The sequence below is a fragment of the Schistocerca serialis genome, chromosome 2, assembly GCF_023864345.2.
Source record: "Schistocerca serialis cubense isolate TAMUIC-IGC-003099 chromosome 2, iqSchSeri2.2, whole genome shotgun sequence".
Lineage (NCBI taxonomy): Eukaryota > Metazoa > Arthropoda > Insecta > Orthoptera > Acrididae > Schistocerca > Schistocerca serialis.
The window spans coordinates 852160095-852185488 of NC_064639.1; the positions used below are offsets into that span (position 1 = coordinate 852160095).

The 25394-nt window shown below is 42.0% G+C and overlaps 1 protein-coding gene across 2 annotated transcripts in view; it reads right to left on the reverse strand.

The window, feature by feature from the left end:
• LOC126458143 (tuberin) overlaps positions 1-25394 on the reverse strand; it is a 307774-nt gene that overhangs the window by 262824 nt on the left and 19556 nt on the right. For both annotated transcript variants that reach the window (XM_050094996.1, XM_050094995.1), the window contains exons 3-4: positions 9074-9264; positions 4558-4755 (exon numbers count right to left, since the gene is read on the reverse strand). In XM_050094996.1, coding sequence (XP_049950953.1) covers positions 4558-4755; positions 9074-9264 — 389 coding nt within the window. The remainder of the gene's footprint in view (positions 1-4557; positions 4756-9073; positions 9265-25394) is intronic.

The window sequence follows — 25394 nt, forward strand, 5'->3', positions numbered from 1 at the left end:
ATTTAGTCATTCAGTGGAAGGAAAATTAAAATATAAAAGGAGTGGATAATGTCGTCGTCTACAGAGCAGACATAGTAATTACTACATAAGTTTGAGTAAACTGACCCAAACTGGAGAAAATTACAATAAAACAATTATTTAAGAGTTATTCCTCAGCATGACAATATATAATATACAAGAATAAAATTCTGGAATTTCAATAATGATGTTCCCAGCTTGACTGGCTTTGTTATGCTATTAACTACAATTCATTTTGAACTACTGCTTAAGCAATGGTCTCCTGAGCACAAGTCATCATTTTTCAAGGAACAACAGAACATAGCCAAACTGTCATTTCTGAAGAAGTTCCTCTCAATATTTAACTGCAATAGGGTGAAAAGTTATGATTAACCAGACAAGAATGTATATCAATTGACTGTTATCAATGTATCAAATAATCCTACAGGAGGTGGTATTGGTCAAACTAGAAGAAAAGTTCCTATAATGATATGTCCAGAAAGCAGTATCTGTTGAGATATGTACCAATCGTTTCCCTCATTCCCATCTGCTTCTCACCTAGAAGTGAACACTATAAGCAGTGCCGCTTGTGATTACCATACATCCTGACACATCCTTCAGCACTTTTTCACAGTGAACCATGCACTCTTTCAGATACACCTGCCTCTATTCAGATTACATCACACGTATTGGTCACACGTTGATGTAACGTCCACAAACTGTTGATAGGCTGGGGATACACCAGTGCCTATAAATGTCCCCATAGCTATAAATCCTATGGAATCAAGTCTGATGAATGGAGAGACCATGCTACCACACCACCTTGACCAGTCCATCACCCATGAAATAATGTGGTGAGGTACTGTCCCACAATCTGTACACCATCGGGTACAAACCAGTCATTTTTCTGCAGAGGCTTTATTCTCCAATATTACAGGTAATTCATCGTGCAGAAACGGTGATACATAGCACCTGTTAATCTGTTTGATAAGGTGTATGGCCCTATGAGTCTACCACTGACAGTTCATACTCATACTTTGATACTGAAGTGATCATCATGCCTCACAACATTTGTTCGAGGATTTGCATCTGGCCATACGTGCGTATTATGGTAATTTACTATGCCTTCTCTCGTGAATCTTGCCTCATCTGTACAAAAATTCAGGCTGTGAACTGTTGGCAGAAGTGTAATAGCTGGGTCGTATCACGATGTGTTTGTCCTTTTTAATCTTCCCAAACTTATACCTCTAACTACCCTGAGGAAGGAACCATCAATTCCAGAAGCTAGCTATTGTGTCACTTTCCCTTGTGTGTCTGTCTATCAACAGCACCACACATTTCACCCGCTAAATATCAGTACTGTCTAGCAATTCTGTCTCATAGTTCATTTGCTTGCACATATATGCACACAATGGAATTAAACTTGTGTACGTGCTTACAAAGCATTTTAGAGATTACTGACACCGCACAGCAATTAAGCATCAGCATGGTCAATGGGCATGCAGTCATGTTCCATCACATGGCGTTTGTTCACGTACCACCACGTCGTCACAATAATGTTGAAAATATTTAGTTACAAAATATTAGATAGCAGAATTAAGACATGCAACATGATTGTTCTTGCAGGTGAGCCAGCTTGTTTTATTTTCAATTTCTCCGTAATTCTACAGTCACCCTTGAACTAGGACTTTAATATTCTCCATTCTCTTTGCAGTTTCCTCATATGAAAGTCATGTCATAGTAGATATAAGCCACCAAAAGGGCCCATTATGAAACACTGCAGTCAACATTGCTTCAATAGCTATATCACTCAATTATTGGCAACTTAAAAGCCTTTTCACAGAACTGCTATGTTAATTTTTTTCACACTATCATGCCCATCTCTCCGTAGACCTCTATAATCTGGTGACTTTATAAGGTGGCATAATGATTCCCACATTAATTTTTGTCCACATTACATACTTGGTCTATTTTCAAACTTTTAAGATTCATCAAATCGATTACACGCAATTGAAATTTTGTTTACTCACTAAGTGAAAACAAGAGCTTATAAACATTTTAATATATTTACTTTAAACCCAAGTGTCTTTTTGTAATATTGCATGCCAAGAAAATATGTTTTCATAAACAATTTACTGGCCAATCTTAATTGGCGTTTTCTACAAAACTGTCCATACAAGTCAGCAAATACTTCATGTTATTTACTGACCTTTATTTCAACGGGCTTTTATGGAATACCATTGTATTATCCTCATTGACAGAGTTATTTTTACTGTGTTGCACTACAGGTTAACAAGTGCGCTGAGTATCTTGTCAACTGCTCCTGCCCCAGAGTAGACTTTCTGAATTTGTAGTGATGTGTAGAGAGAGACTGAACACTGCTCATATAATTCACTGTATGAATGGGAAAAAATTTAGGAAATCATGTAAACGATCAGCTACTTTGCACACTTTTTGCTGATAAAATGTACTATACTTGTAAAACTGACTAGTTCCGTAACTTAGAATGATGTCACAATTATTATTCACAGAATATGCAAATAATCAACAGGGGGTGGAGGAGGAGGAGGAGGAGGAGGAGGAGACCAAAAGTACAGACAATGTGAGAGGAAGTATTTGATGCTTAAGCAAATAAAAACTTTCAAAGTGAATATATTACAAAAACCAGCATAAGAGTAAACACAGCAACTTGTTCACACTGAGTAACAGTCAAATCACTGAGAACATGCAGCATACATTGCTTCACAGAATAAATACTGCATTCTCTAATTAATTCTGTAAGCAAATCTTGAAGTAACATGAATACTTAAGCTTTCCCCCCCCCCCCTTCCTGAGCTACCAATACTGCCAAATGCGCCATAAATATATTCGTAGGAAAATACCTGATATAGTATGTGTTTTGAAGATAAGATTACTTTTGTTAGATCTCACAGTATTATATTTTTACACACGAATCAAAACTACATCTTCAGTATAGATCAATCTGTAGAAAGGTCAAAGAGATCTCTGGTAACTAAACAGCTACTCCTAAATCTGAACACAAGCTTCTGTTGGTTAACAGACTTTTGAGCATAGAGATCTATTTTAAAACACAAAAATCAGCAAATGGAATGTCTTGTATTACTTGTACATCACTCACTCCCCACAATTTAATAATTATTTTACTTATGTGAGTTATTCATTGATTCTACTTTATCATCCTTGGAACTGCAGCAGCTAAGCAACTCATTATAATTGCAACATCAACATCATATTTGATTTTACATATTTATGTCAAAAGTGAATTTGTTAACAACATGTTCCGTAAAATCTACTCTTTCATTTCTTCTTCAATAAAAAAGGAACTAAAAAAAAAAATTTGACACCATTTATATATTCTAACGGAATTCTCTACTACTCTCTGTAATGTTCTTGGCATTCCCACTGCTACGTTTTTAACACATTTATGACTTAGGACATGGCCCTTGTTAAAACCCAAAAAACGCAAAAATCATAATGTGCATTATCAATAAAGGAGCCACTTCAAACTTTTTATTGGTTTCGGTGTAATCACTGCTTAGTTCCTTTAGTGACATGGCATTACTAAATTTGTGCTATGATATAAATTACACCATTAACAAAGGGTACACAGAGCAGGGTGTAAAAATAAACAGATACAAATTAATCTTGAGCTTTCTGCAAAGTATCTTTCCTGATCTTATGTCAAATAAATAAGGACAGTTCCCACAATGGCAAAAATACCATAACAAGGAGACATCCTTCATTATGCAACCTCCTCTACCTTCACATATTCTCTTTTCATCTTGAAGTGCTTGCAGTTTAGACACTAATAATTTTATGTCACTGCAATCATCACATTAAAGTTAAATGGTGAAGAGAGAAAATGTTTTCTCCTTTTTCCAGGTGTAATAGCCTCAGACATCAAGAAAAATGTAAATCCAATTACTGAAGTAAGTTGGTGCTTGAAGTAAGATTGTAAAGTGGACACCAAAATAAAAACATTTTCATAGAGTACAGTAAAGTTAAATGAGGCGATGCTGAAGTAATGAAATCAAGAAATGAGACACTAAAACTAGTAGAGGAGTTTTATAATTTGGGTAGCACAATAACAAACAGTGGCAGACACATAAAGTACATAAAATGCGCAGTGGCAATTGCAAGTAATGCCTTTCTGAAAAATAATGTTAACACTGAATATGAAAGTAGGTGGTAGGAAGTCTTTTCCGGAAGTATTTGTTTCAAGTGTAGCCTTGAGCAGATTAGGAATGTATACAATAAACAGTACAATCATATGTAAAGCCTTTGCTGCTTCCAACTGATTTTTGTAAAGCAGAATCAGAAAGAAAGAGTCTACTTCATAAAATACCATCAGAATTTTAGAAACTGTTAAATTCAAATTATAAATAATGAAACTTCCTCCAACATTGCACAACATTTCAGTTTTCTGATTACTCATGTATTGTGGTCCTGCAAATGAACACAAATATAATGTCATTATATATTCAAGGATTTGTTACACAACTTTTTAAAATCTCATGCTTTAGAATAAATACTACTCACTGAACCAATCCTATTACTATTGGCTCATCCACGTATGCTGAATTGTACTTTATTATGTTTATCATAATTGAAAGAAATTCATGTGTCTTCCCAATACTTGTGAAAACAGACATCCACTCCAGCATAAAACGTGGTATTTCTTCTTCAAAATATAAAATATCTTTCCCATTATCTGTGAGAGACTGCAGCAATTCAAATCTAAAACAAAATAAATGAGAAAATGCATAATCTTTTAGGAAACAACAGGTTTGAAACCAAAAGAAGCAGATCACAAGACACACAAAATTCGCTGTCAGTAATATTTCTCCTGACATTTCATCAATTGTTTTTCAAACATCTGTATTATTTTTCTGGTGACGATTAGATCTTTGTATTCAGAACTACTAGTTTTTCAGCCACTATGTAGCTCTGCATTGAAGTATTTACCATATCAGCCTGTACAAACCTGTTATAGATGCATGCAACAATGCCTTTCCTTTTCTCTCTATGAATCTCTTTAATTCTTGGCACACCCACACTGTATGCAAATGCAAAAGAACATTCACCTCTCTTTATTAGAATATCCCAAGAAGTGGTTAAAAAATTATGTACTCTACAGAGTATCTTGTCAAGAAATTAAATAAGGAAAAATGAAATTCAGTTCTCATATTTTTTTGTAGACGGCAAATACAAAACTTTACAATACACCAAAAAAAATAAAAAACACTGAAATAAGGAACTGAAAAACTGTTCCACACAAATTATTTGATTTATTATATTTAATCTTATTATGCTCCAAGTTGTTAAAGATAGTTTTTTCTGCTATGATCTTTTACATATCCACTGATAAGCAAAGTTTGAGCTTACTTCCTTCTGTCATGTACTGATGACTTTTTGACCAAGACAGAGGCTGTCGGAAGCAAGCAAGAGCACTCCAAGTCAGGTCACTGGTGCAGATGATAGCATTTAGGTTAGGCGAGGAAAACAGTTTGCAGTTTGTGAACTGCTGACACACTGTGCAGCTGTCCCAAAGTAGAAATTTCAGCAGAGCTAACAGGTAACTGCATACATTGTCTAGATGCTGTTGTAAGGTGCCACTTTAGACTGTTGTCAGAAGCAGGCATTTTCTTGTATCTATAGCAACTTTGGTTATTCTTGAGAATCACAAAGTCAACAGACTGGCACAGGTTTGTGAGACACATAAAATGGAGAAAACTACTGAGACAGCAATCCCCACTCACAAGGTGGAAATCTGCACCCACAGGGTAGAGCACAGTGATGTAAAGCACTGTTGTTACTAGCCATAGAAGGAAGGGCAGTGATATCTAGCTTTCACCTGAATGCTATTGCTGCCAAAAAAGGAGTTTGTTACTGTAAAGGCCGGGAACACCCTGCCTACTGAGTAGGAGAAAGCGAAGGACCTGAATGTGGCTGGCTCAAACCAAAGACAGATGCAAAGTCACCTGCAAGATTGGCTGATGCCTGTGAAGTGGACCAACTGCACAAACGGAGAAGCACTGTGCTGCTAGAACCCTTTAAAAACCCCAGATTTTTATATTCAAAGCTAGAAAGGTTTGAACGCCAATTCCGTAAACTCTATGCCAATCTCAGATAAGCTCCAACTTAAGTGTTTTCTCATTTGGAGTCTGCTCTCAAATGCTTGCATTTTAATATTCTCCTAGTGACTGATAATTGCTATCTTCTGTTTAGTTCTCACCCGCTGAATTCAGACGATGACTTCTGAATTCAGACGATGACTTCTGTTGTACCAACAGCTGAACCATTTGCTTTTACTTGAGCCTAGAAATGGCTTTCAGAGCAGCTTAGTCTGAATGGAACAAGTAAATACTACTCAGTTCACAGAGTTCCTTGGGTCTCCTACAAGCATCTTGATCAATACCCAACTTAAATAGATGCCTGTGACAGCATCTGCACTGATCCAAGCTATCACCTTCAGTCACTGCAAATTTGTCTTTCTGCATTTGTTTCTGACAACTCCAATATTGCAGACTGAACTGAAACTATCTCTAGTCTATGTCAGAACATGACACTTGTCCAGCTCTCTCAAAAATGATTTGAATACATGTGGACTAGAGACAAAAGACTCCATTATTACAGTTTCCCTTCCAGTTCTTTCCTTCTGCAGAATATGTGATGCAGACAGAGGTTAAGAAATACTACAGATGTATCCAACATATAGCAATTAGAATAAAGTCATTGTACTTGTTAGGCCACATCATTATAAAACACCGAAACAACTAGACTACCAACATTTCAACTATCTTTTCAGTCCTGAACAGGACTACTGCAAAGATCAAATGTTGGTGGTGTAATTGTTTTTGTGTTTTATAATGATACGTCCTAACACCCAAATGAGTATACTAACTGACACTCGCCATGGAAGCCTACGAACTTATTTATCAGTTAGTTATAACATACATTATGATCATGGAAATTTCAGGATGAAAAAAGCAAACAAACCACTCACTTTCAGATGAAATGTAGGTAATACATAGGTATAAAATACAGCTTCAGACAACAGTGCACTTGTGAACTTGTTCTGACAAATACAAAAACACTTCTCAGGTTTGCCACAAGATAATATTGTGCAAGTTCTACATTACTGCATCGATACAAAGTTCATATAGTGACAGCTGCTGTTGTCACTTCTGCAAGGTGCGACTGATGATAATAAGCAGGAAATACACATGCATGGGGAGGCACTCAACAGTTGGATGACAGCAGCACTCAGAGTGCACCCTACTGGAAGTTGAAGATAGGCCTTCTGCAGGTGCACAAGGGGCAATGACTGAGCTGCCAAATGCTCCTTCCATTAAAAGCTGATTTAAATATCTAAAGTGCGCTCCATCTGATCATGAATCAGTGGTTCTTGCTTCTGCTGTGTTATTAAATTAACAGCCATGTCAGGATTGCAGGCACTGTCTAGCTGAAAACCTGCATCCCTGTTAATAAGATTGTCCGCCACACAGATATGTATGATCCCCATAAAAACAGTAGCCCACTGCAGAGGGTGGAGAAGGAGGAGAGGGAGGAGAGGGGGAGAGGGGGGAGAGGGGGAGAAGGGGGAGAGGGGGAGAGGGGTGAGGGAGAGAGGGGGGAGAGGGGTAGAGGGGTAGGAGTGGGAGAGGGGGGAGAGGAGGAGAGGGGGGAGGTGGGAGAGGGGGAGAGGGGGAGAGGGTGGGAGGGGGAGAGGGGAGAGGAGGAGAGGGGAGGGGAGGGGACAGAGGGGGAGGGGGAGGGGGAGGCGGAGGGGGGAGGGGGAGGGGGGAGGGGGAGGGGAGAGTGGGAGGGGGAGAGGGGAGGGGGAGAGGAGAGAAGGGCGAGGGGGAGGGGGAAGGGCGAGGGGGAGGGGGAAGGGCGAGGGGGAGGGGGAAGGGCGAGGGGGAGGGGGAAGGGCGAGGGGGAGGGGGAAGGGCGAGGGGGAGGGGGAAGGGGGAGGGGGAAGGGGGAGGGGGAAGGGGGAGGGGGAAGGGGGAGGGGGAAGGGGGAGGGGGAAGGGGGAGGGGGAAGAAGGGCGAGGGGGAAGGGGAGGGGGAGAAGAGGGAGGGGGAGATGGGGAGAGGGGGAGGGGGAGAGAGGGGGAGAGGGGAGAGAGGGGGAGAGGGGAGAGAGGGGGAGAGGGGAGAGAGGGGGAGAGGGGAGAGAGGGGGAGAGGGGAGAGAGGGGGAGAGGGGAGAGAGGGGGAGAGGGGGAGAGAGGGGGGAGAGGGGGAGAGAGGGGGGAGAGGGGAGAGAGGGGGGAGAGGGGAGAGAGGGGGAGAGGGGAGAGAAGGGGAGAGGGGAGAGAGGGGGAGAGGGGAGAGATGGGGGAGAGGGGAGAGAGGGGAGAGAGGGGGAGAGAGGGGGAGAGAGGGGGAGAGGGGCGAGAGGGGGGAGAGGGGAGAGAGGGGGAGAGAGTTAGGGAGGGGGAGAGGGGTAGAGAGTGGGAGGGGAGAGGGGGAAGGGGGAGGGAGGAGGGGGGAGGGGGAGAGGGGAGGGGGAGAGGGGAGGGGGAGAGGGGAGGGGGAGAGGGGAGGGGGAGAGGGGAGGGGGAGAGGGGAGGGGGAGAGGGGAGGGGGAGAGGGGAGGGGGAGAGGGGAGGGGGAGAGGGGAGGGGGAGTATTTCAGTGACTGTCTAATGTGAGAAATGAAAACTGATTTTGAAAAGACAAATGTATTTTTTTCACAAAATCTTGCGTGAAATTATGAGAGTAATACAGAGACAAATACATATGTGCCGACTGACAACTACAAATTACATATCTAATTACCATATCATATTTACAGATATAGGGGCAGATAACCCCCAGGTATGAGCTTAACAATTTGCATTGTGTGTGAATAGTTTACCTTGCATCACTATGAAACAAGGTATTTCAAACTACAGTTAAAAATAAATGCTGAGCACAGAATTAAGCACTAAGTCTCAAACATATCTAGCAGCCTCTCATGTTCATAAAAGAAAGTAAATGCATGAAACTATTCTTGGATCTTACACTAAATTCAACAGCCCAAATAAAAACATAGCAAAAAATTACCTCACAACGGTATCTTCAGGTATGTTATGCTCCTTAACAATTCTGAAGAAATGAACGCGCATCATTCCCAACTTATCATACTGTCCCTGGACAAGACTTCGTATGAAATAAAATGTTGCATGGCGATGTTCTTTAGGAATGTCTTGACTTAACAGATCTTTCACATCCAACCACAGTTTCTCAATTGCAAACTGTAAATCAAAATGCAGTAATGATTAATACAATTGTTGGAAAGTCACAAAAAGTTTTTTAAACCAAAAATTAGTTTTTCAGTAGTAACTACATTTGTTAGTATTCAAACGAACACAGTCATTGCTCAAATACATGTGTACAGCACAGATCTGATCATCCCTATGACACAGCAACTTTTTCTGTTTGTAACATATTAAAACTTGTTAGGATATTACGAGCAGAACACTGGCTCAGTTCTAGTAATTCCAGGATGGGGATGGGGCAGGGAAGTGGAGGAAGTGGGATAAGCACTCCTTATAAGTGACCACCTCGTCTTCTCAGAACTGTGCACCAAGTTGTGAAATATGACCAAGCTTCCAGCTGAGGTTTACAATGCTACTACCAAGTGTTAGAACTGTCACATACCGAAATATCAACAGCTATCAGAGGAATAGTTTTATGAGGCTAGTGTCAACAATCATGAAACAGTCACAAATCTCAACAGTGGATGAGGAAAACTCAATAGACATTTAATCAACTGAAATGACAAGATCCAACATAAAAAAAAAAAAATCAATTAGTGATTTACACCCCATAAAAAAAATTACATCACAATGACACCCATATGGTAAGCCCTTGTCCTCATTAGCATTTTTGCATGTGCTGATAAAATTATTTTGGTGATCCAGAACAGTTTTTTTTTTCCACTTAGTGTCAGTTTGGTCACAGATTATTTTACAGACTTTTTGTCTATCGTGATAAAACTTGGCATTTGTAGTACAAGTGGGAGCTCACATGAGCTGCAGATCATACATTTTTGTTGCACAATATACTGACGTGTTTCAATGGCTTCAGTGGTGGCAATGTCCTTTTTTCTCATATGTAATATGTTCTTAAGAAACTAGTTCTTAGCCAGCCTCAAGCAACATCTGCTTACTTGCGTGTTAAAGAATTGCACTTGACCTCTTGAGAGAGAAGTTAGTAGAACATGGAAACAAAGGCCTCATGTAGATAATTTCGCTTGAAGGGTGTAGAACTGTGCACTATTGGACCAAATAATACTGCTTCTAGTGGCACAAACTTCAGCAGCTTGAGACAAAGTGCCAACAGAAATTTATCATGCTGAGGTATTGATGGAATTATCACATGATAGATGGGACTGGATACTCTCCTAGGGTGACAAGCTGTTCCTGAGATGGGCACGTGCCAGCAGCAGTTGTCTCGATTCCCATGAAGCTCACTTCCACAGTACTAATAATGCACTTGGCAGAGTGGCAAAAAATACTCTAATATGAAGTCTGTGTTGTTCTGGGGAAGGTGATGCAACCAGCACATCAACAATGTAGGTGAAACTGAAGTCTTGGTTCCTTTAACACCTTTTCAATAAATCTTCGGAAAGCCTGAACAGCACTGAGCAGATCACAGGATACATAGGGGGACTGCAAACAGTGTTATATAACCATTTTATGTGTATTCTTGGGGCCACTGTAATTTGGTTCTCAAGCCTTGACAGAGTCCAGCATGGAAAATACATATGACTGGAAGGATGACACATTAAATCTTCAATGTGTCACACCAGGTAATGGACAGTAACTGTCCGAGCATTCAGTACTCTAAAATCACCACACAATCACCAACAGGCTAGTTTGTCACCAAATACAGCAGTGACATACATATGCTTTCCGACAGTGGTGCAGTGCCTGCCTCAACCAATGTGTGCAATTCCACCTTGGCAATGCGGAGTATGTCGGGACCGCAAGATACTGCGTGTGAGAGAAAGTAGGAGGGTTGGCTGTAGTCCATATGTGGTGCACTGTTGAGGGGTGTAAGGGGGACTAGTACACCTGCTGAATACACATTTGACGAAAATTCCATTAAGAGGTTCAAGAGATGAGATGGTCCTGAGAAGAAATGCAGAGCTGGATCACTGCACTGAATTTGCTGACTGGCTGTAGTATTGAAGCTGTTCACCCAAGATGCAATTACGCCACATGTCAAATATGAGGTCATAGAATGACCAAAAATACAGGCTTATAGTGGAGTGGGTGATGCCAGTGATGATGAAGTGCCACCTGAAATCTCTCCACAAGCCTAGGTTTAGATTTAATGTTGCCCAGCACAGGTTGTAGTGGTGGAACTATTTGCTGCAAGAAGATCACAGCTGTTGAGTGGTCTCTGTTGCCTCTGAGCTTGAGGGAATACAAATACATCGGAGACTGAGTTTGCTAAAAACTGCAGTTTGGTGGTTTTATCTGTCGCCACTAGGTACCACAGTTGTTAATTGAGCTCCTGTTGCTGGCATGTTCACCCACAGGCCACAAAGGCTACCATTCGCATTTCCCTGACCAGGAGTACAGTGATATGCATCCCTGTGACCTGCTTCTGAAGTATACCTGACCAACTTTTCTGTCAACAATGTAGGAAAGGATAGAGTGCTACTTAATGTAAAGAAGAGACATTAAGTTGCAGAGAGGCACAATTAAAAGACACTTATGTTGCAATTATGTGTAAAAGACGAACAGTAGACTGAACACAACTTTACTCCACGAAAGCTTTAACAATTTGAACACAGTATTTAAGTAACATTCAGCAGAGAACCAATTATGTACACAAAGAGCAGTAGCAATAAATATATAGAACTGAGACCGAGCATTGCTTGGTTAGCCTTAAATAGACTGGGGACCATGGTGGACTCTGGCATCTCACATGCACAAGTCCGAGGTGCCCTCTATGGACAACATAGACTGCCACATGCATGGCCTTTTGAAAGTAAGTGCATGCATTCCTCCTCCCTTAGGGAGTCACAGATTCTTGAGACATCCATGCTGTCCTCCTCGTCTGCTGGGCTCCGGCTGAGGTGGCTGCTGCATAGCGAGTGCACGGCCTGAAATGCTTCAGACGCCGACACATTCTGTGTCCCCCCTTTCCTGTGTCAAACCATAGGGCAACACCGCAGCGACACTGGAGCTGTTTCCATGTCGACCTCGGGCATTGGCTCTGGTAACGGTGCTCACGTTGCTGATGATACTGGGATCAGTGGTTGCTTAGAAATGGCTGACAGAATCCTTGATGATGGTACTGGAAGCAATAGAGGAACTGTTGATTCAGCCACTGAGGACAGATGCCCTCACCCATGTGGGAGTGGAGCAGCAGCAGGTGATACGATGCCCAATGTGGACAGGCTCGGAGGTGACTGTGTGCCATCAGGGGACAAACGGCCGTCCACACGAAGGCGAAGCTGATCATGGTGCCATGAGCAGAGGCCATCCTCAGTGTAGATGTCACAGAGATGCCTCCCTCAGCATCTGGTGATGACAGTTGGAAGGCATTTAGGGCAACGTCTGGAACTGTGTGCCCAGACAGCCACACCTGGCTGAATGAGGCGCAGTGGTTGCACAGGTTGATGTCCAGTTGGAGGACGCAGGAGGTGTAGCAGTGTACTCGTCTGGTGCCCATGGCATAGCTCCACCAGGCTTGAAATGGTACAAGGAGAGAAACCAATCTAAGACAATGTCGGACAAAGAGGAGGCAACATACTTTTTCATCTGAGTTTTGAACATTCACACTAGGTGTTCTGCCTCACTGTTACGTTGTGGATGGAATGGCGGGGCAAGGTAGTGACAGATACAAGTGGAATTGCGAAGTGCCACAAACTCTTGTGATGAAAATTGTGGATTGCTTTCAGACACTAACTCTGTGGACAAGCCTTCTGGACAAGGCTGTGACAGTGGCAGTTGTGGATGTGGAAACAATGAAGAACATATGGAAAACAATAATACGCATCAATGACCACCAGCCAATAAGCGTCAAGAAAGGGGCCAGCAAAATCCACATGTATTCGGTCCCATGCATTCAATGGCACTGGCCAAGGAGACGACAACGCCCGGGGAGCAGCTTCGTGTGTCACACACTGAACAAGAGGCAATCAAGGAGACGACAACGCCCGGGGAGCAGCTTCGTGTGTCACACACTGAACAAGAGGCAATCAGTTGGGTGACGTTCACCATCCAAGAAGGCGGACCAAAACACATGTTGATGGGCCAACACCTTCATGCATGGTACACCCTAATAATCTGTATGTAATAAATGGAGAACCTGTGAACGAAGCACCGGGAGGATCAGTACCTGAGGGGCCTCATAATCCATGTCTAAAAGCAGAACACCATCCACAACAGAGAATCGATGTTGAAAGAAGTAATAATTATGGACTGGGTGGAACGCACAACAAGCTGGTGAATCCAGCCAACCATGTTGTACAAAAGTTACGACCGTCCGCAAAACGGGATCCGAAGCCACAGCCTTCACAATACATGTACTAGTTACAGGAAAACCATCAACCATCCACTGTGCAGTGACATCAATGTGGAAACACAACAGTTCCTCCTGATCATATCCTGGGTCTGGATCGACCAGCAGGCAGGACAAAGCATTGGTATTTGCATGTTGATTTGTAAGCCAGAAATGAATCTCGTAGCTGTAACTTGAAAGGAAAAAGAGACCAACATTGAATGTGATGTGCCGCTTTATCTAGCAGGATGCAGAAGAACTGAATAAGGAAGCCAATGGTTTGTGATCAGTGATCAAGTGGTATTTGGTACCCTAGAGTAAAACATGGAATTTCTTCATAGCACATACACTGAAGAGCCAAAAAAACTGGTACACCTGCCTAATGTCATGAAGGGCCTCCACGAGCACACAAAAGTGCCACAAGATGACGTGGCATGGACTCAACTAATGTCTGAAGTACTGCTGGAGGGAACTGACACCATGAATCCTGCAGGGCTGTCCATAAATCTGTAAGAGTACGAGGGATTGGAGATCTCTTCTGAACAGCATGTTACAAGGCATCCCAGAGATGCTCAATAATGTTCATGTCTGGGGAGTTTGGCGGCCAGCGGAAGTGTTCCTGGAGCCACCCTGTAGCATTCTGGATGTGTGGGGTGTTGCATTGTCCTGCTGGAATTGCCCAAGTCTGTTGGAATGCACAGTGGACATGAATGGATGCAGGTGATCAGACAGGACGCTTACGTACATGTCACCTGTCAAAGACATATCTAGATGTATCAGGGGTCCCATACCCCTCCAACTGCACATGCACCACACTATTACAGAGCCTCCACATGCTTGAACAGTCCCCTGCTGACATGCAGGGTCCACGGATTAATAAGGTTGTCTCCATATCCATACATGTCCATCTGCTTGATACAATTTGAAACAAGACTCATCCGATCAGGTAACATGTTTCCAGTCATCAACAGTCCAATACCGATGATGTTGACGGGCCCAGGCAAGGCGCAAAGTTTTGTGTCATGCAGTCATCAAGGGTACACAAGTGGGCCTTTGGCTCCGAAAGCCCATAACAATGGTGTTTCATTGAATGGTGCACTGATGGTCCAGCACTGAAATCTACAGCAATTTGCAGAAGGGTTGCACTTCTGTCATGTTGAACGATTTTCCTCAGTTGTCGCGGGTCCCGTTCTTGCAGGATCTTTTTCTGCATGTAGCGATGTTGAAAATTTGATGTTTTACTGCATTCCTGATATTCGTGGTACACTTGTGAAATGGTCGTACGGGAAAATCCCCACTTCATCGCTACTCAGATATACTGTGTCCCATCACTTGTGCGCCGACTATAACACCATGTTCTAACGCACTTAAATCTTTATAACCTGCCACTGTTAGATCGATTACTGCTTCTACAACTGTGCCAGACATTTATTGTCTTATTTGGGCATTGCCAACTGCAGTGCCATTTTCTGCCTGTTTACGTGCCTCTGTATTTGAATACGCAAGCCTATACCAGTTTCTCTGGCACTTCAGTGTACAACGACAAAAGCTTCCTTTTCTATCTGAGAGTATCTAGTTTGTGCAGGAGTAAGCACTTCTGAGGAATAAGCAAGACACACCAGAAACTACTATGTCATCCAGATAGTTTGTGCAACCTGGCACAGACACTGTAAGTTGTTCCAAAAAATGTTGAAAAATAGCTGGAGTGCTGGTGACTCAAAAAGGCAACTGCAAGTAGGGGTATTGACAACTAACATATGTTTTGACTCTGTATCTAAAGGGAATTGTAAATTGGCAACCAACGAGCCAATTTTTGAGAATACTGACCACCTGATAACTTTGCAAAGAGTTTATCTGGTGCAGTATCGGGTACATATCCACTACAGATTTTGCACTCGCAGGAACTTTAAAATCACTGCAGATGCCCAGCTAGATCATTCACTTGATCCAATAAGCTGAAAAATGCCAGATTCTGTGAATCGATCTCATTAATCTTTGACTTGTTCCCCGAATGACACTGGAACTCGATGGGCCTGGAAAAAACGAGGGCAAGCAGAAGGTTTCATGGTAGATGGCAATGAGCACTTGAAAAATTGTTGGCACACCCCAATGCAGAAGAGAACAAAGAGGAAATCTCAAATCCAAAAAGATTCTCAGTAAGTGTGTTACCTGCAACAAGAAATGTTAAGTGAACAGACTACTGACCTGTAGGTCACTGGGCAGAGAAATGGCCAAGGATGGAAAACTAAAACTTTGTGTTCTGCCTTACGGCAGGTCTTCTCATGGGGAAAGCCTCATCAGAGAGGTCCACCGCATGAGCGTCTAGGGAACTGATTCCAGTGGAGGTTTCCCGTTGCCTTCCACTGATGATGATGAAATGATAATGAGGGCAACACGACACCCAGTCCCTGAGCAGAGAAAATCTCCAACGCAGCCGGGAATCAAACCGGGCCTCTTTGCGTGACAGACCGCTGTGCTATCAGGGCGGCCGACGATGGAAATACTCTGTTTATTGCAATTTACTACCTTCCATGACACAGGGAGAAATGGAGGGGAGCATAAGTCTATACAAGTTTGGGAGTTTGATGAGGTTACTGCAGCTCCTGTATCCACTTGCACATGCAGAACTTTACGAAAAATTGTAACATCAATGAAAAGCTTGTTTGGTGCAACAGAAATAGCTGATACAATGTTTACATCCATATCCATATCAGGACTGTTGTGCTGAACTTTTGCATTAAAAACAGACGCAATGAGACCTTTTTTGTTGCAATTATGACAGGTAGCCCAGTGTTTTGGGCAGTCTGAGCGTTCATGGTTAATGAAACAATAAGGGCAGGATGGGAGTGTGAAATGCAGATGTTGCTGTTTACTGGCCTGCTTACTATGTTGGTGCAGCTGTGCTGGGAGCAAGACCGACCTCCTTGATGCTGCTATCATGTGCGGATTACTGCAACCATGTCTTTCCCATGCGAACTATCTGAAGCCTGGTGTGGAGGAGAGGGTTGGATTGCCACTAACTCACACCATGACTTAATTCGGTTACCTGCAGCTCAACATCTCGGACAACTGCGCATTAGCTAAAACCTCAGAGGGATGGATTTTCACACTGGAGGGCATGCTCCCGCACCTCACAATCCAGAGCTAAACGGATGATAGCATCTCTAACCATCTGATCATCATACGGCTCTTTATGCACATCGGACATAAAATGACAATGAAGACTAACCGATGGAGTTCGGCTGCTGATGCTCGAGAGGATTGATATGATTGCTTCCTACAGTGGTAAAACTCAACCTGGGATAGAACAACAGAGGTATGCTTGCAGTAGTATTTTGAAAGAAGTTCACACATTTAGTCAAACATTAAAGAAGATGGATCTTCCAGAGGGACAAACTGACATAGGACTGGATATATTCTTGGCAATATCCAAAAAAGGAACAAGGCACAACATAAACTTGTGTTAGTAATCCAAAAAGCTTGAAAGTGTTGTCAGACATTTCTCATACGAGTCCCATTCCTCAACGGTCTCATTGTATATAGAAAAGGTAGACAGATAAACCATGGGGACAGTGGAGGGCAAAACAGCAGGTGACAGAGACTGAGGAGCATGTCGACTGGACATAACAGAAGCCAATGATTGAAGTATCTGAGTCTGATTGTTCAGGACCTGCGATTGGTGGTACAATGCCACGGTGAATGATTCTTGCTGTTCGAACAACCAACGTAAAGTGTCCTCCGTAAGACCATCAGCCATTGTGAAATACACAGAGGACCAACCAGAGGAGAAATTTATGCAGAGAACAGGACCACACTCACGGCCAATCGTGTTGTAACTTCGGCTACCGGTAGCCTTAAATGGACTAGGTCCTCGGCGGGCTCTGATGGTGATCGCACGCGTTACCACTGCCGCATGCATAGCCTTTTGAAAGTATGGGCATGTGTCACTGCAAATTACACAAACTTTCTGGCCACAGTCTTCATCAGGAAAAGAGAAACAGAGAAACCACACCCCATGTATACACACACGCAAGCACACCTCAAGCACACATGACCGCCAGCTCCAGCAGCTCAGACCACTGCCTGGCCTGGCTCTGGACAAAAGCTTTATGTAAGCATCTTTTAAGTGTGCCTGGCTGCAACTTAACATGTCTTCTTCGTGGTAAGCAGCAATCTATCTTTTCCTATACTGCTGATATTCCTATGTCACACAATGCACTTCTACTCCCGGATATAAAAAACAACACAGCTGCAGCTGCCTTATCACTAACAGCATGCAGAGGCCAACTCGTGAGGTCCATCGCTAATGCAATAGGTTTTAAATGTAGTACACTTCACTGTTGCTGACTTACACACAACACAGTTTGCAGCTTGTAGAAATTTTACAATGGTGTTGTTCTGGAAGTATCTGCTGCCAAACTTGGTATTTCTTTTCTAAGGTGGTGACCTCCTGGTGGAGTCTCTCAATCCTAAAGTAATTCCTGCTGCTGGTACAGCAGCTGCTGATCTTGTTACTGTTGCTGACACAGCTGTGCCACTAGGTGCTCCAAATTTACGTCCAATGGTGGCAGACTTAATATTTATGTTCCGGGGATTGTTGGCTCTCAGTCTTGTGGATTTCCAGCACATGCATCAGTGTCATCACTTGTGGGATACAATTATGCCTGGATAATAGCAGCCTACAAATTTATTTTTGCTACCTTATACATAGTAAAGTTCAGAACTAGTGTCTGGCTGGGTCACCACATAGGTGCAGTCTGGCTTTCTTATTGCAAGTAGTCTCCCCCAGCACCTACACTGCCCATTCCACGGTGTGGAAGTGTGGGAGACTGAGACTCAGTAAACATTTTGATCCCAGATGATGGAACTATCTCCTCTCTCAGCTTATAAAATAATTGCCCGAACCTGTTGTGAAGAAATTTGCATCCACAGTATCAAAAGAATATTTTTAGGAAAGGAATTTCTCATCTACTTTGTGCCTTTGGCAAATTTTTACCCATTTTTCACCCAGTAAACAGTTTTACCGACAAGGAAACATCACCAACTTGACCTCATACTTTAAGAACAAAAAAAAACACACACTTGCAAGATATCAGCTCCAGCTATCAATCCTACATGAAAACTTGGGCCATTATTTTGATACTACGCAGTTAAGAGTGAGTAAGAATGCCATGTTCACAGTGTCGGTGAACCCAAAACTGATAGTGCTTTGTTTCTTATATCAAAGTGTGCAGGTTCTAACCTGTAACAGGTGCCACAGATCTCTTTACTTTAAATACTTTTATATTGTAATTCACAAATGCAGCAAAAATTTTTGAAATAAATAAGTGTTTCATCAACAAAGCAGTGCGGTACTAATTATTACTGAATCTGTTTTGTGTTATTTTCTTTGGACTGAAAAGCTGACACTGTTAAAGTGAAATACATCCACAGGAGTTGCACTTTTCTTCAACATCATTGGCATGATTACATTTTAATTCAAAAATCAGTAACACCATAGATGAGTTGTCAGCACAGTAGAAACCATGTGAGAGGCCCAGGTTTGATTCCTCGCCGGGTTGGCAATTTTCTGCACTCAGGGACTAGGTGTTGTGTTGTTTCCATTATCATTTCATCCTCATTGACAAGTCGCTGAAGTGGTGTAAACTAAAAAGGCTCATACCAGGTGACCAGTCCACCTGATAGGAGTCGCTATCCACAGTTCTTTAGCTGCTTCAGCTTTTTCATTTTGATCTTGACGTATCTACAGAGTGGTCCATTGATCGTGACCGGGCCAAATATCTAATGAAATAAGCGTCAAACGAATAAACTACAAAGAACGAAACTAGTCTAGCTTGAAGGGGGAAACCAGATGGCGCTATGGTTGGCCCGCTAGATGGCGCTGCCATAGGTCAAACGGATATCAACTGTGTTTTTTTTTTTTAATTAGAACACCCCTTTTTATTACACATTCGTGTAGTACATAAAGAAATATGAATGTTTTAGTTGGACCACTTTTTTTTGCTTTGTGATAGATGGCGCTGTTACAGTCACAAACATATGGCTCACAATTTTAGACAAACAGTTGGTAACAGGTAGGTTTTTTAAATTAAAATACAGAATGTAAGTACGTTTGAACATTTTATTCCGGTTGTTCCGATGTGATACATGTACCTTTGTGAACTTATCATTTCTGAGAACGCATGCTGTTACAGCGTGATTACCTTTAAATACCACATTAACGCAAAAAATGCTCAAAATGATGTCTGTCAACCTCAATGCATTTGGCAATACGTGTAACGGCATTCCTCTCAACAGCTAGTAGTTCGCCTTCCGTAATGTTCGCACATGCATTGAAAATGCGCTGACGAATGTTGTTGGGTGATGTCGGCGGATCACGATAGCAAATATCCTTCAACTTTCCCCGAAGAAAGAAATCCAGGGACATCAGATCCGATGAACCTGCGGGGCATGTTATGGTGCTTCGACGACCAACCACCTGTCATGAAATATGCTATTTAATACCGCTTCAACCGCACGCGAGCTATGTGCCGGACATCCATCATGTTGGAAGTACATTGTCATTCCGTCATGCAGTGAAACATCTTCTAGTAATATCGGTAGAACATTACGTACGAAATCAGCATACATTGCGCCATTTAGATTGCCATCGATAAAATGGGGGCCAATCATCCTTCCTCCCATAATGCCGCACCATGCATTAACCCGCCAAGGATGCTGATATTCCACTTGTTGCAGCCATCGTGGATTTTCCATTGCCCAATAGTGCATATTATGCCGGTTTACGTTACTGCTGTTGGTGAATGACACTTCGTCGCTAAATAGAACGCGAGCAAAAAATCTGTCATTGTCCCGCAACTTCTCTTGTGCCCAGTGGCAGAACTGTACACGATATTCAAAGTCATTGCCATGCAATTCCTGGTGCATAGAAATATGGTATGGGTGCAATCAATGTTGATGTAGCATTCTCGACACTGACGTTTTTGAGATTCCCGATTCTCGCGCAGTTTGTCTGCTACTGATGTGCGGATTAGCTGCGACAGTAACTAAAACACCTACCTGGGCATCATCATTTGTCGCAGGTTGTGGTTGAAGTTTCACCTGTGGCTGAACACTTCCTATTTCCTTAAATAACGAAACTATCCAGTGAACGGTCTGGACACTTGGATGATGTCGTCCAGGATACCGAGCAGCATACGTAGCACATGCCCATTGGGCATTTTGATCACAATAGCCATACATCAACACGTTTAACATGGGTAATGTATCACGAAGCAAATACCGTCCACACTGGCGGAATGTTATGTGATACGTTTGTCACTATTACAGTGCCATCTATCACAAAGCGAAAAAAGTGATCCAACTAAAACATTCCTATTTCTTTACGTACTACACGAATATGTAATAAAAAATGGGGTTCCTATTTTAAAAAATGCAGTTGATATCCATTTGACCTATAGCAGCACCATCTAGCAGGCCAACCATAGCGCCATCTGGTTTCCCCCTTCAAGCTAGACAAGTTTCGTTCTCTGTAGTTTTTTCGTTTGACGCTTATTTCGTGAGATATTTGGCCCGGTCACGATCAATGGACCACCCTGTATAATTAAAATAGAACATATACCATATGTGTGTGGGGTTGACATATTATGTACTCTTTTCACAAGAAAAAGAAAAAAAATGAGGTCTCGAAAAAGATTTCAAAGCACACTGGGCACGTGTGATGTCCTACATTGTCCTCTTTCCTCACCTTCAACATCCTGCAAAAAGGAGAGTGCTGGTTGTCACTCTGTTGGACAGCAGTTCATGCGTCAGGCAGCTGCAATGGGGCAAAGCGAGTGACAAATAACCAGGGAGTGCAAAAGTTCAAAAGCTGTACATTCAGGTCATAGCTGCACACCACCAGAAAAATGGCCCAAATGTTTGCACGAGATCAATTGCTAGGACTGGTGTTTTGCTAGTGTCCTTCGCTTCTCCCTACAATATGAGGTCAAACTGCTGATGTTTCCTGGTGAGCCTGCATTTATAATTTTGCTTAACCGTATCATACTGCTGCTATCTGATCATAAGAGTCAGACATACAATTTATATTGTGGCTCATATGTATTTGACAAAAAACTGCCAAATTTAGAAATCCTGTCCTATTCTGGACGGCACTATCTGAGAGGTAATCAGTGTTGAAAGTTGTTCACACGCACACACACAGACACAGAGAGAGAGAGAGAGAGAGAGAGAGAGAGAGAGAGAGAGAGAGAGAGAGAGAGACTTCCTAGTACATTCGAACTCCTAATGAAGTTTAAAACATTTACTGTTATGTACATGTGTGCTGTCAGAACTACTATTGTACGCTTCGAAGTTTATCACTGAAATAAGACACTTGAAGATGTTTAACGCATCACTCATTTAGGTCTACAGCCTCAAACTTTCTATATTCTGTGTACATATAGCCCCCCACATTCCCTTGTATTATCCCTACAATAATGTGATACCAACTTTTATCTGTCCATTTGCATCTCTTCAATTTATCTGATTTCTACGTGATCATTTGTTGTGCATAGCACATCTGTAGACCCTAATACAAACTCAAATCTTAGCAGCCTCTCATTTTATGTAATTTTCTGACTGGGGTGGTTATATAGTTTTACATTTTTACTTTTGAACATGTTGAAATGCAGTCAAAATAAATCAAAATGATATGTTCTGTTGTGTGAGTTGTTGTTGTTGTTGTCTTCAGTCCTGAGACTGGTTTGATGCAGCTCTCCATGCTGCTCTATCCTGTGCAAACTTCTTTATCTCCCAAAACCCACCGCAACCTACATCCTTCTGAATCTGCTTAGTGTATTCATATCTTGGTCTCCCTCTACGATTTTTACCCTCCACGCTGCCCTCCAATACTAAATTGGTGATCCCTTGATACCTTAGAACTTGTCCTACCAACCAATCCCTTCTTCTAATCAAGTTGTGCCACAAACTCCTCTTCTTCCCAATCCTATTCAATACTTCCTCATCAGTTATGTGATCTACCCATCTAATTTTCAGCATTCTTCTGTAGCACCACATTTCGAAAGCTTCTATTTTCTTCTTGTCTAAACTATTTATCTCACATGTTTCACTTCCATACATGGCTACATTCCATACAAATACTTTCAGAAACGACTTCCTAACACTTAAATCTATACTCTACGTTAACAAATTTCTCTTCTTCAGAAACGCTTTCCTTGCCATTGCCAGTCTACATTTTATATCCTCTCTATTTCGACCATCATCAGTTATTTTGCTCCCCAAATAGCAAAACTCCTTTACTACTATAAGGGTCTCATTTCCTAATCTAATTCCCTCAGCATCACCCGACTTAATTCGACTACATTCCATTATCCTCGTTTGCTTTTGTTGATGTTCATCTTATACCCTCCTTTCAAGACACTGTCCATTCTGTTCAACTGCTCTTCCAAGTCCTTTGCTGTCTCTGACAGAATTACAATGTCATCGGCGAACCTCAAAGTTTTTATTTCTTCTCCATGGATTTTAATACCTCCTCCAAATTTTTCTTTTGTTTCCTTTACTGCTTTCTGAATATACAGATTGAATAACATTGGGGATAGGCTACAATCCTGTCTCACTCCATTCCCAACCACTGCTTCCCTTTCATGTCCCTCGACTCTTATATCTGCCATCTGCTTTCTGTATAAATTGTAAATAGCCTTTCGCTCCCTGTATTTTACCCCTGCCACCTTTAGAATTTGAAAGAGAGTATTCCAGTCAACATTGTCAAAAGCTTTCTCTAGGTCTACAAATGCTAGAAACGTAGGTTTTATTTCTACGGAATCCAAACTTATCTTCCCTGAGGTCGGCTTCTGCCAGTTTTTCCATTCGTCTATAAAGAATTCGCATTAGTATTTTGCAGCTGTGACTTATTAAATTGATAGTTCGGTAATTTTCACATCTGTCAACACCTGCTTTCTTTGGGATTGGAATTTTTATATTCTTCTTGAAGTCTGAGGGTATCTCGCCTGTCTCATACATCTTGCTCACCAGATGGTAGTTTTTGTGTGAGTATAGTCCAGGAAATGTCACTACCTGCTTACAGTTTCGTGAAAATCAGTCTCAAATTTTATAATGCAGCCTGCTGCTACAATGTAAATGTCAGTGTACATCATAATAAATGGTCCTGTTTCTTCCTTTCTTCCATATTTTTGAAGTTTTATATTTATTAATCTAGTTATAACTTTGATTTTGCCAAGTACTATTGTTTTTATGTATTCCGGCAAAAATCTATACACTGAGCGACTTTCATATGTTCTGCTTTCCTATGCTCAAATTCCTGCAGCTTGGTGCATTACAGCCATGTTGGTACATATGTTATCCGTTTTGTTAAGAATTATTTTGCTTATATATACAATCAAATTATATATGTAGTTTCTAATAAGTATTTATCACGTAATGATTAAACCTATGCCATGGCCATTACTTTCACTAATGTCAGTTGGCCACTGATGGTGTTATACAGTAGGAAGTGAGAAGATATTCTGTATAGCTTTAAATATTATGTTCTACGGTAAAATTGTGGCCCTGCAACTTTACTTTATTAAATATATTGTCTTATATACTTCTTGTCACATCTCTGATTATGGGTTTCTGCAGAAACACATCATGTGACAACACAGCAAAAGGCATTTGAAACACACCATGCAAGCCTAGCATGGGTTGCAGTGCTCTCACATTCTATTGTTGGCACTCCTCGGCAATCTTCTTAGATGTGTTACCCCATTCTGTGGGTGCAGTTTTGCAGCAGTGAGTCAACAGTGCACTTAGCTGCCATTTTATAAAGAGCACTTGGCTGCCTTTGAAGCCATGGTCAGAAGACCACATCCTCACTATATACACTGACCATCAGTCACTGACACACTCATTTTTGCAACCTTCGAACAACTATCTGCCAGTCCAACTGAATATTCAGAATTTAATTGCCCAGTTCACAACTGACATTTAACATATCAGTGGTACCAAAACCGAGGTTGCTGACACCTTGTCCAGGGTCAGGGCACACCTCAGCCAACAATTTTCAATAAGCTGGCAGCAGCACCTAACAATGATGCAGAACTGAATTATTTGCTGCAAGAAACATCAGTGCCAGCGGTAGTGGTGTACAATGACAAAGCCATAAGCCAAATGTCTTCAAACCACCAAGATGCATACTCAACTCCCTACACTGATTGAGTCATAGAAGCATCCAAACTATAACTGCAATGGTAACATAAATCTTTGTATGGCCTGGTATGCAGAAATTCTGCTGCTCATGGATCCAGACATGCAACTGCTACCAGAAGAGAAAAGTGACTCCTCATGTACAGGCACTGCTCAGAAACTTCATTACTACAGATACACACTTTGCTCACCTACAAGTGGGCCTCAGCAACTCACTATCTGTTTCTCAGAAGTTCTACTACTGTCCAAATGATACAGGTTAATGAGATGGTCAGAAGTTTCACCACTACAAAGTCAGACAGTGGAACATGTGGCCCATGCCTTTTAATGTCAGTTGGATAGTGCAATTTGGCTTCTCAGAACAGTTAACATCTGATCAAGGTTTTCAGTGGGAGGCAGAGGTCTTCTGTAACATGGCACAGCTGTGTAGCCTTCACCTCAGATGAACTATTTGCCACACTGTTAGGGCTTCGGTGGACACACTCCCATTAGTACTACTTGGACTGTCCTGTGTGCTAAAGGATGCCTGTCAGGCATCTGCAGAAGAACTTGTATCTACCAAGCCTCTACAGCAGGCAGTTCAGTTCTTCCTTCCATCCAACACCCCCACCTGCACAACATCTGGCCTGATACATGGCAAAGAGCTCTACCATAAATACTG